At 36.6% G+C, this 13,576-nt stretch overlaps 1 protein-coding gene across 1 annotated transcript in view; it reads left to right on the forward strand.

Moving 5' to 3' along the window:
• Positions 1-13,576, forward strand: part of Oseg2 (intraflagellar transport protein Oseg2) — an 892,258-nt gene that overhangs the window by 454,011 nt on the left and 424,671 nt on the right. The window contains exon 17 of the mRNA XM_067142201.2: positions 12,238-12,382. Within this exon, the coding sequence (XP_066998302.2) occupies positions 12,238-12,382 (145 nt within the window). The remainder of the gene's footprint in view (positions 1-12,237; positions 12,383-13,576) is intronic.

Raw genomic sequence — 13,576 nt, forward strand, 5'->3', positions numbered from 1 at the left:
AAAACACACTAAAAAGAAAGTTCAATGGAGTATAAGTAGAAAAATATGTACAGATATATACACAGGTTATATTACAAGTAATCACAGGAAAGTAATAGTCAAATTTGGAGATTATGTAAGTGATTTCTCAATTTTGACAATGAGCAGTTAAATATATCAATATCCAGTTTGTTTAGAGAGCTTGACATTCGTTCAGTTGGCCCATTGAATGCATAGTTCTATGCCAATTTGTAGACAATGTATTCTTTAACCTTGTGCATCTGTCTGGTACATGTACGTTAATTTTTGCAAGGAGTTGTGGACAATTCACCAAGGAATGAAGCAATTTTAAAATGAAGAGTGTATCCAATAATTCACGGCGTTGTGACAGGCTATGCATATTTAAGGACTGTTGTAAGGATGTATAATCAACATTATCATATGAGAATCCTGCTCTAAATGAATATAAAAGAAGAAATTTATGTTGTACTGAATCTGATCTATGGATAGAGGTCTGATGAGAAGGGTTCCAAACAGGTGTACAGTATTCTAGTATAGGGCGTACTATAGACACATACAGCAATCGATAGGTAGCTAAGTTTGAAAATGCTCTAGAATATCTAGTAATGCAACCCAGTCTTTGAATTCTTACAAACATTTTCAATATGTTCATTAAACGATAGGTTATAACTGAATAAAACACCAAGGACATTAACTTGTGAAACAGGAGTTAGAATGTTATTACTAAATTTGTAGTGAAATTATATTTTCTTCTTGTTTTTTAAAAACAATATAATTTTACATTTCTCATGATTAAGTTTCAACCCATTTTGAATGCAATACTTTTCCAGATGATGTAAATCTTCTTGAAGTTTTAAACAATCAAGTGGACAATTAATTTGCATAGCATAAAAATGATTCCTTATTTTAACAATCTGCAGGCGATTTTTAAGATACGATTCAAACCATGAGAGGAGAGGCCCATTAATTCCGTAGCCTGTTAGTTTTTGCAGCAAGATATCGTGGTCGACAGTGTCAAAAGCTTTTGAGAAGTCTGTATAAATGCAGTCCACTTGGGAGTGGTTCTCTATTGCATCCAAGAGGAACTGATAGAATAAAATAAAATAGAATAGAATAGAATATTGTTGAAGAATCGAAATGTTGTCTAAGGATTTTTCAAACTGATCAAGGTAAAGAGTTTTACAACAAGGATTTTTCTTCTTACCTCAAGTTACTTGGCATTCAACACTACGTTCAGCATTCTCAAGGTAAGTGTTGTAGACGCTTTAATCGTATACTCAAAACAATGATGTGGCGAGAATTTACAGCACAGGGTTCATATCGTTGGATTGATCTGCTACCTAGTCTTATATCTACCTACAACGATACACGTCATCGCACTATCGGAACAAAGCCATGGCTTGTTACAAGGAATACACCTCGCCTAGGTGCTATTCATCTTGTAATTAAAACAGCTGATCCGCACCTCTATCACTTTAAGGAAGGTGATTTTCTTCACATCAGCAAACACAAGCCTATCTTTGCAAAAGGATACACTCCCAACTGGAGCACTGAAATTTTTCAAATAAGGAGTTCTAAGCTTACTAATCCAGTTACGTATTTACTTCGCGATCTCAGAGGACAGCCTATTGAGGTAGGATTCCACATCGAAGAACTGCAGAAAACAAAATATCCTGATCACTATTTAATTGAACGTGTTATTCAACGCTGTGGTAATTAACTGCATGTTAAATGGCTTGGTTTTAATAACAGCTTTAATTCATGGAGTAAATTAAGGGGAAGTACTTTAAATCTTGTGTATTTTTTAATTCTCGATCCTCTACCTCTCCTTTCTTCTAAGTTAATAGACAACAACATTATTACTACTAGATCATTTAGGACATGCTGTAGTATGGGATTAATATTAAACAACACTTGTAATATGTTTTGACAATTCATATTTTTTTAGAATATATACATTTTTCTTCTAGTAAATCTGTTTTATCCTTTCTTTATTGTACTGTCTTTGCCACTACCTAGTAACAGTTTTCCTTTTATTGCACTGGCAGCGACAAGTGCTGCTATCTTCTCAGCAACTGAAGCACTAGGTGACGAGACATGCAGCATAGCTTTACGAAGCAGATTTTCATCAGCTACACGTATTAGTTCAGGATTGTTTTGTTGATAAGAAAAGTCATGCTCTTTGCAGGCAGCATCTAACATATTAATACCAAGAACACCACATGCTAAGCGAACGTCAAGTCGCGTTCTAGGGCTGCAGTACTCGTAACTAGGAAGATGAAGCTCGAAGGGAAGAAGATCAATCACTTTATTGATGATCTCATGCCCAGCATGCTTCCTCACCTTTCTCCCAGCACTTTTCTTCACTTTTTTTCTGTGACAACTTGTTTACTCTTTTCGCAGCCATAATGTTGCGTTGCAAATTTTAATAGACGTTTTTAAAATATACCATGTTTTAATGTGTTTAATGTGCTATATTTTTTGTGTCTTATGATGTGGCATATATATTTTAATGTGTTTATGTACTCATGTCCATGTTCAATCAATAGGTTTTAGTTTATTCTAATCATCACCACTTTTAATCAGAAATATTTTAACGCAACATACTGCCATATATTTTACTTCCATTTTCATTAGACATCCGGATGCTCTTACGTAACATCTTTGTAATTCTGTCCTATGACTGTAAATTTGTGTGCTAGCTGATGATGGCCAAGGTAGGTCGAAACCGGTACTAGTGCAATAATTCATTCACAATAAATGTATTGATCGGTGGAACATTTTTCTTGTCTATTACATTGAATCCAATCAATACGGCATATGAAACTTATAAATAATAAGACCTCGGTTATCTTAGACATCCATATCGGCAACCTTTGAAACACAAACTATGAATCGCTTATTCATCGCTGTGCGACATCTGGCGTACACTTTGCAAACTAGTACTGTTGTTGTTTACACAGCAAAGCCAAACTATATAATTCATGCTAGTAACAAGATTTGCATTGAGAAATGTTATATAATGTTAAATAATGTATGTGTGACACAATTGTTGACGTAAGATAATAAATGTTTAGAAAATTCATATCGATCAATCATATTATCGATTCAATTCAGATTTCATTTCCATCCAGTTGGCAGTATAACCGGAACTGGCAGCACTCCCTCCTTGCTTCTCACCCCGTAAAAATCGGGCTCAAGAAAAAGTGCGCGTATAGTATAGCCACCATCTTGCGCAAGCATCCTAAAGCCGTCTCATAAGAGCAGCCGCAATCTTGTGCAGTAGCCTCTAAGCTAGCTTTCTCTATAACAGCCTGTGTGTAGCCGCCATCTTGTGCAAGCACCCTTGGCCGTCTTGTAAGAGCCTATGTATACCTGCCATCTTACGCAATCACCCATGGCCGGCATCTTTCTCCATAAGGGCCTACGTATAGCAGCTATCTTGCGCAATTGCCCATAGCTGTCATCTTTCTCCATAAGAGCCTATGTATAGCCACCATCTTGTGTAATCGACCATGGCCGGCATCTTTCTCCATAAGAGCCTATGTGTAGCAGCCATCTTGCGCAATTGCCCATAGCCATCATCTTTCTCCATGAGAGTCCATGTAGAGCCACCATCTTGCCCAAGCACCCATGGCCGTCCCATAAGAGCCTTTGTATAGCTGCCATCTTGCGCAATCGCCCATAGCCGTCATCTTTCTCCATAAGAAGCCGTATATAGCCGCCATATTGCGCAAGCACCCCTAGGCCGTCTCATAAGAGCAGCCGCCATCTTGCGCAAGTGCCCATGCCCGGCATCTTTCTCTGTAAGAAGCCGTGTATAGCCGCCATCTTGTGCAAGCGCTCCTAGGCCGTCTCATAAGGAGCTGGATATAGCCGCCATCTTGTGCAGTTGGCGTCGGGGAGGGCATCTTGCCATAAAACTAAGGATAGCCCCCTTCAAGATGGCGGATGTGAGGTTAGGCTTGCTCTCTTAGGCGTCGGGAAGGGCAACTAGGCGTTAAAGTGAGGTTATACCCCTCAAGATGGCAACTGTGAGGTTAGGCTCGACCTTTTATGCAAAATTCGCAAATCGTCATTGCTCTACTACTATACTAGTGGTCAATGACCTCGGGTTAATGACCGCGGAGTTGGAATCGGTGCAGGTGCACTACTAGGGGACAATAACCTCCTGTAGAATTAAAATTTCCCGCGCTGCTGAATCAGCAGTCACGTGACCCGCTCTGCGGTCTCTGGTTAGCCCGCTGTGGGAACCCCACTGCCCTACTACTGTTGCTGTCGTTCGTTGAAATGAAAATTAGGACTTTTTATTAAAGTTTTTAAATTTCACTGAATTCTTACAGTCGGTTCCTTGTTAACTATCGAATAACTTGTGTCATTGAAGAATTCTTCTTTTTTTTAGTGTAAAACTGTTTGTCTAATAGGACTGTGGAACCCCCTTTATCTACCTTTGTAACAATAATGTTATTGTCGTTTATCTTTGTTTTTAAATTCTGAATTTGCTTTTTATATGAAAATGAAAACCTACAACCTGTTTTCCAGTCATTGACCGGGTCAGGAATGTAATGGATGAAGCAGATATAGGCTGTTAGTACGATGGGGTCGCCACTCCCAAAGTGATTTATTAATGAATGATAGATGCAATGAAATGAGAGTGGAGAGTGTTGCTGGAACGAAAGGTGACAGGGAAAACCGGAGTACCCGGAGAAAAACCTGTCCCGCCTCCGCTTTGTCCAGCACAAATCTCACATGGAGTGACCGGGATTTGAACCACGGTATCCAGCGGTGAGAGGCCGACGCGCTGCCGTCTGAGCCACGGAGGCTTGCTTTTTATAATTGAGATCAAAATTTGCGTTTATTTCTTCAGCCAGTTTTGGTAATTTCCTTTTTACTTTGAATCTAATATCGTTTTGTATCTCAATGGGGAGTTTCGAAATACTGGTTTCTATATCTGCTACTCTATTGATGATATTTGTTGTTTTATTTCTGCTAGGCCAGTTATTTTTTTAAGCCCTTATTTAATATGCCAATCTCTTCCTCAGGAAACTGAACGTTCGTTAAATTGACTACTGCAGATGTGTTATCGTGTAGGGATGCTGTTCTTTGCAAAACTGTATTGCATGTGGGAGATCGTACTTTAGACTGTAGTAATTGGGAGAGTTTTTTTAAATCAAGTGTTGCTTGCTTCCTTTCTAATAAAATATTCAATTTATTGTCTACATGTAGCTGGAATGAATTCCATTACAACGGAGACAAATTTTGAGCCAAAAATAAATGAACCTTACATAATTGTAGATTTAAGAGGGCTTTCTTTTTGTAAGCTGCTTTAAATTCATTTCTTATCCGAATCTCATTGACCTTGTTCTGAATTCTATTCGTATTGGTTAAACTTTTCCTCTGCGTGGGTCTTAAAAATTTTGGAACCAATTTATGCTCTTAGACATTGTTTTAAATATGCTATATCTTTTGTTAATTTGCCTGTTTTGCCGGACTGAGTGGCACAGACGGTTGAGGCGCTGACCTTCTGATCCCAACTTGGCAGGTTCGATCCTGGCTCAGTCCAGTGGTATTTGAAGGTGCACAAATACATCAGCCTCGTGTCAGTAGATTTACTGGCACGTAAAAGAACTCCTGCGGGACCAAATTCTGGCACCTCGGCGTCTCCAAAGACCGAAAAAAGTAGTTAGTGAGACGTAAAGCAAATAATATTATTATTATTATTATTATTATTATTATTATTATTATTATTATTATTATTAATTTGCCTATTTTGACCTTAAGATTAAAATTTCTGTTTAAACAATAATTTGCGTGGTTGGCTATTAAGTTACAAGTAACTAATCTCATATCTGTTCCGTATTGAAGATAACAATAAATAAAATTCTTTCAAGAATAAAATTTACTGTGTCCACCTATTCAATACAATTGTATTCTGTAGTGATTAAATCCTACATGAATTACATATACTAATTAGGTACATGTTTTGCCCTAGTTTTGGGCATCTTCAGCCTAATAATCTTAAGGTCAAGTCCTTAATCCAATTAAACATTTGAACTTAAAACTAAACACAGTGGTCTTATGCTAAAAAAAAAAAAAATATACAAAAAAGTTTTGCTTTAGGTGATATTTACATAGGTTTAAAATGTGCACATTAAATTAAAACCCAGAATTTTTGACAAGGAAGCAATTAAAACTATCATACATTGACTAAAAATTGTCCAAAGTACAATTTGGAACTTCAAGTATGGGATGAATCATTAGGTTGATAGTTTGTAAAAATGAGTTCATCCAAGGGTGCTTATGATCACCTATGTCGCGAGTATGGTAGCTATAAAACCGAAACTGTGGTATATTGTCAATCTTATTGAGCTTGAATATCCCATTAGGAAAAAGCGAGGTTGGATGGTAGTATTTTAGAAGTTAAAATCGTGTATGTTGGAAAATGTTGTCAATATCATTCATTAGCCCGGTGTTCATCTGATAAAATGTTTCTTGGGATTTTTTGTGTCGTTCTTGTCGGATTAATGTTCTAGTTGGTACTTTGTTCTACCCTTGGGATGATTTATGAGTATTGTCTGTAATTGAATAAGAGAAAAGGATTTTAGATGCACTGTTAGTGAGCACATCGTCTGGTCAACAGCACAATATTACTAGCATGTCCAATAACACAACTACAAAGAGGGAGCATCTGCACCTATTTATTATCATATGAGATTAGTATTAAAGAAACTAATAACACAACATTTCGATGTAAATCATTCAACATCACAACTGTACGAATGCACAAGATGAACAATCCACATCATCGAATATTCTAGAATGCTTGGTACAAACATACCTGTGAACGTATGCAATGCTTTACCAACATAAGTTAAACTCCAAAGTGTACCTCAAGAATACTGTGAACATTTTAAGTTATAGAAATTGTATTTTATCAAATTATGTGTTACTAGCTTTCATCACAATCCACATCATAGAATATTCTAAAATCCTTGGTACAAATATACCCGTGTATGTATGCAACAATTTACCAACATCAATTAAACTCCAAAGTGTACCTCAAGAATACTATGAACATTTTAAGTTATAGAAATTGTATTTTAACTAATAATGTGTTACTCATAAACAGTACACCAGAATTTTAAGTAGCATATACAAGTCACATAAACATCGATGCTATTTTTTAAAACCAGAGGACACTTAATATCATTGTGTATTTTTATATCATCACTCATATCATATGGTATTCATCATTAGACTTAGTAATGTTTTTAAATTATGTTAAGTTAACTTTAGATCTTATGACCAGCTGAAGATGACCTCTGTGAAGGTCGAAACCGGTACTGTATAGGGTAACCGTTCCAGTATATAAACAGCTACAATTAATAATAATAATAATATTTGCTACCATTGTGCAACCACATAGTTAGACACCAACACCAATTAACGCAGAAAGACATGATAATAACGTGCATGAAATTGAAACCATAAGCACTTTAAGCACAGTAAACAAAACGAACAGGTTAACCAACATGACGACTAAGAAAAGATAATTGGGAAGCGACTGGGAACCATATCCAGGTGGTGAAAGGTATTGGCAATGCTGAAGAAGCGAAATCAAAGGTGATTCTAAAGTTTACTTAACAATTTATATTCAAATTAGAGCGCAAATAATCAACAAAATATCTTTACAAATCGAAGATAGTTTTCACAATTAAAACAATTTACCCCGAAGGTATAATTTTATTTATTTAACTTCAGGTCTGAACATCTCGCACAACGTTCCACTGTTCATGCCAAAACATTTAAATCACATAACACTGACGGAAAGAAAAAGGGAAGTAACATAATACAGTCAAAAGTATGTACATGTAAAAAAAAAGGAGAACAACTTTTAAAATATTTAACACTTCAGAAAAAAGGGTGCCCGTCCTAAATGCGAATACACTAAGATGAAACGGGTAAATGAGACAGCCCCAAGGGGAAATTTACACTTTACGATTACATTGAGAGGCATTGAGAATTTAATTTACAAAATCAAAGAAATGGGAACTGTCTCTTAACACAAATCCGATATGACTTGCTGGAAGGCTAAGTCATTTTACGCAAAATTTGATGCCTGAAGGAAAAAACGGGTAAGCTCCGGCAAAAGAAATTAAATGGAATACTTCATTTGAAGATAACCTGAAAGATGAAAAACAACGAAGTGCTTACCTGTTGGAGGGGCCAAGAAGACCCGTCACCTGAAGAAGGCAACCTTTCCCTTCACTGGTCAAACAGTAAAAGACGGCTCAGCCAAGCTTGGCGTTACCCACAAGCTCTTGTCCATAAATTATGAAATAGTAAAGCGACCAATGAGCGCCCGTATTTTCTTTCGTCCACCAATCACAATAAATTTTATAATTACCAATAGGGGCCCAGGACTAAAATCTTTTAAATAACATCGAGTAGCATCTAGAAACTTCAAAACTGATGCAATATGATGAAACCAGAAATATCCCATCTCGATCTGGCGCGTGTGGTACAGTGCGTTTCCTAATTATTACATCTTACTTTAAATTGTCGCAACAACCAAACCATCTTAAGGCCATATCAAAATTAAATATTTCCAAAATTCATACACAGAACACATAAACCATAAATAAATACATGATATAAATTTCCCCAGTCTTTCAATTTTAAAGAATCACTACATATGGTATCAAAATATAATAAAGTATTGATTAGGTGGAAGGTATCCATCTTTGTAATTGTGAATACCAAGTATCAATACGGACATGAAACTGATAGATTATAAAAATAGAACATGAGGAAAACATCATGAACTTACTCAAACTGATAACCATGAAGGACTGAGTGTATTGGTTATCAGAATCATGGAACGAAGTGAAGACAGAGACACTTACGAAATCTTGGAAGAAGATTTTAGGCAGTGCTGTGTCTGCTGACACTTGCCGATGGCAGCAATGATGCTGACATACCAAACTTGTCGGATCTAATCTTATAGATACCTGGATGTAAAGATGCTAGTGAAATCAAAGTTACAGAATGGTTGAAGTGTAATGAACACCATGAACTTACAGATGCATCAGTCATTGAAATGTTGAATGAACCAGCAGAAGATAGTGAGGAAGAAGGTTTAGGAAAGACGGCACCAAAGATATGTTATAGCTAGTGTCTCACAAGTTGTAGGTGGCACTATGCTATATAGAACAACAACTAGAGGCACTTCGCAATGACACCCTGCTCTTCAAGCGATGGTGTGACATTGCTGCACAGAAATGATGCAATATTTGGAGACAGAAGTCAATTAAGGACTTGTTCAAAAAATAACCTTTAATCCATGACATAACACTGTAAGAAATGGCAATACAGGGCCTTAGTTTCAATCGTTGGCAATTCTTTCATGTTTCACGATTTTCCGTGTGTTGCTCCATGTAGTCCGATTTATTCCAAATCCGAAGTACTTCCCCCTCCAATTACCTCAGATTATCGAGACTCTATTGTATTGTTTGGAACTTTTCACTAATTATATCCTTGTACTTCTATGTAGTTTCCTCTTCCTGGAGATATTCTATCCTAGGCCTAGAAATACTTAGTGTACTGTAGATCACATAGTGGACTGATTCATTGAATAATTCCTGGAATACCCGCACATTCCTAACAGATTTCCTGAATTCATGGATGGTTATGATATAGTCTGTTATGGATCTGGTACCCCTACCTTCTGATTTGTAACGCTGAATAGCCTTATGCTTGAAGAATTTGTTCATAGTTGTTAATTCTATACCAGCTCAGACATCCAGTAAACATTTCTATTCCTCTAAGCTTCAATATCTTCTCCACATTTACCCATTACCTTGTCATATTTATAACTCTAGCATTGAAATGTCCCATTAGCACTATCTTATCCTTGCTGTTGACTCTGACAATGAAGTTACTCACTGCTTCATGAAAGTTTTCAACCTCATTTTCATCTATACCCTCACATGATGAATTGACTGAGACAATTAACTGCTAAATCTACCCATATCATTTGGCCATTTACCGGTATGTTCCTAACAGAAACTATGTTGCGTGCAATAGAATTCCTGACAAATAGTCCTACCTCACACTCTGTCCTTCCCTTTCCTAACACCTGTTAAGAATATAATATTCTCTCTCTTCTTCACTAGCCTTACCTGAATATCTATAACTCCTAACAAATCCAAACACATCCTCTTTCCTGAGTCAGCAGTTCTACTTTTGTCCATAAGCTTCATTAATATTGATAGCTCTCCTTCGAATTCCATTTTGGTCGCCAAGTTTCCAAGGAGTCCCTCGCCTGTCAAATGGAAGTGGGACTCTCTTACCCCCAAAGGTCCAAGGCTTGCTTAAAACGTTCTGAGCATGCTTGGTAAAAATTCGTCATTTTTAATATACTGGTATTTATTTTTAAGAAATCCACAACCTTATAGCAATAAGCTGCTCTCATTAATGTTTCAAATTAAACTTGATTGGTGGTGCCCAGGTGTTAAAAATGACATCGTCATCGTCGTATAGTTCAAATTGACTGATTCTTCATCAGTACCAGTAAGGAGGAAGATCAGTTCTAAATCTCTACTGTTCTGTCTTGATTGATGTAATTTATTGTTAGTACACATACTGTCATTCTCTGTTTTACAGTGTGTGATTGGAACTGATAGGGGAGAGTCCTTCAGTACCAGCCACATTAACTTTTTCCCTTATAAAACATAAAATGCTGTACGGTATGAGATTATCATACAATAATCTTGTGCTTCATTAAATGCTTTTCCAATATCAGGGTGTGATTTTCATAAAATCTTACCAAAAGTTTATAATATTTAAAAATACAACAAAGCTTAATTTCCAAGGACTACAAAAATCTTCTTCCAGTACCGGCCAGTTACTATTTTCTAAGGTGTGTGTATATATATATATATCTAATAAATTACTAACATCAAACAAATACAGAATGAACTCGACAACACATAATTATTGGAACTGACTTCCACTAACTTCAAGTTTTGTTTAATATTTGCAATAACTGCAAATAAAATACAAAATATTCCCTTAGTCTACACATCCAACATGCGCCCAGTGTTTACATTTGGTACACTGCACCCATTCTTCATCCAATGACTCACAACAAACAATACATAATGTCCTTTCTTCCATTTCCTTAGTATTTACATAATAATCATAATAAAACTGCTTTCTGGCAATTTTATTTTCCTTGTTGAACTAGTGAGGTACTTTTGAAAGCTCGGCCAAAGCGAATGCTAATTATAAACATTTTTTCCTGCTCAGGGAGATGAAGATTATCTAGATCCTTCATATGGGTAACCAACTGATTTTACATATCGTAATCAAAGAATTCTTTAATTCTTCCCAACTGAGGAGTTAGATCCACAGCCACACCAACTCTAAGTACTCTTCTTGGCGCACAAAAGGCCTCAACGGCCTGCCTAGCAGTCATTTTGTTAGAAATATTTTAGTTTAGTGCCATCTTCATGCCATCCTCGGTCCACTTTCATTTTATTTTACTCCCTTTTCTCGGTCATTTCACTCTGGAAAGTGATAAGAAGTGGATATACTTTTATTTCTTTAAAAGTCCTATTGGCCGGTACTGGAAGACATATGGTTCACCGGTACTGTACGAAACTCACGTGAAGGAACTTCCCCAACTGGATATTGTTTAATAGATGATGTTGTGAAACTCTTACCAGCTATAGCATCCTCAAAGAATGTATATGATATATAATTGAAAACAAAATCAGCAGCTTATCTGGAAATGGAGTACCTGAGGCTTGAAAATAACTTTTTGTGCGCTATCGTAAGCCGGCCAATGTACAATACTCGCATCTCACACAAGACTTAACGCTAAACGAAACCCCCAAAGTATGACATGCGGGTATGTAGCATCCTTCATATGCCACCTGTAAGCTACTGCCACATGCAACCTAAAACGAGAACCAGCAATAGCCGGTACTGCAAGCCGGCTGGTACTGTAGGACTCTCCCCTATATATATATATATATATATATATATATATATATCTGCCATTTTATGATTCACATTGTTTTACATTATGTATTCCTTTTGTTCATAAACACAAAGGGAATGAACTACTACAGCACTCTATTATCCTGTCTCTGTTTGCTAATACATTTTATAATGTAATCCTTTCCTCTGTTGATTATTAATATTATTATTATTATTACTTTTTCCATTTAGAATGTTCAAGATGTTGATTCTGTTGTTCCTGCCATACGAAAAACTGCTCAGTACTTTGCATCTGTTAAGGACTATAATCTTGCTGAAGATCTTTATGCTAAGGCTGGATTGTGGGAAGAAGCACTTGATATGTACTTTCATGCTCGTGAGTTAAAATTCTGCTTAATATTACTGTAGAACAATCTAAAGGTTCATTTAAGAGGACTCATTTCTTGGATTATTGCATGAGTTAAAATACTACTTAATATAACTCTGGTTTATTGTAAAGGTTTGTTCAAAGGGATATGCTTATTTGATTTATGACATTGGTGAGTTAAAATACTATTTAATATTACTATAGAGCTTTGTAAAAGTTTGTTGAGGAGACTCGCTTATTTCATCCACCACATTGTGTGGACTTTACTACACATAATAGTTTTTTCCCTTTTTTTTCTCTCTCTCTATCGTCGCCATAAGACCTATCTGTGTCGGCGCGACGTAAAGCCCCTAGAAAAAAAAAAAGAAAAAAAGTTTTCTCTCTGCTCTTCTGTTATATTGTGTTCAGCAGTAAGACTCAAGCTTTCAGAAAAAGCATACTTCCTTGTAAATGTCATTCAGTTGAGGATAAATAGGCTATACTATATACTGAGCTGTTTCCATACATGTTTCTAGTCTTACAGTACCAGTACATTAACCCGGCAGTGGTGTGGTCAGAAATTCATATGCCAGTTGTGTGTGGGGTGTTGTACACCATATGTTGTTTTTGATATATTAAAAATACTTAACGTTTAAATTTGTATTTTAATGGATTCCATGTTATTACTACAATATAAACTGATTGTATATTGATATAAAATGGCAACAATGCAGTTCTGTACTCTCCAACAATGCAGTTCAACATTTATTTATTCACTACTAATCATCATCTGACTTTTCCTTAGTGGCTCAATCATCACACATTACCACCATGTGCTCCATACACAAATAAATGTCACATTGACTACACGTGTATTTTGTTTTGTGGTCATTCTTCCTTGGACATTTCCTACAGCGTCCCTGTTTCTTCTGAAATTATTTTTTTGAGGTTCTTGAGGTACTGGTGCTGTTGAATGATGTCAGACATTGGCAGCCTGGTTTCTAGGCAAATTCACATTTTGTCTCTGATTTACTTGGCCCCTAATCAACTTGAGACCGGGCGAGTTGGCCGTGCGTGTAGAGGCGCGCGGCTGTGAGCTTGCATCCGGGAGATAGTAGGTTCGAATCCCACTATCGGCAGCCCTGAAAATGGTTTTCCGTGGTTTCCCATTTTCACACCAGACAAATGCTGGGGCTGTACCTTAATTAAGGCCACGGCCGCTTC

Source organism: Anabrus simplex, chromosome 2, assembly GCF_040414725.1.
Source record: "Anabrus simplex isolate iqAnaSimp1 chromosome 2, ASM4041472v1, whole genome shotgun sequence".
Taxonomy (NCBI): Eukaryota; Metazoa; Arthropoda; class Insecta; order Orthoptera; family Tettigoniidae; genus Anabrus; species Anabrus simplex.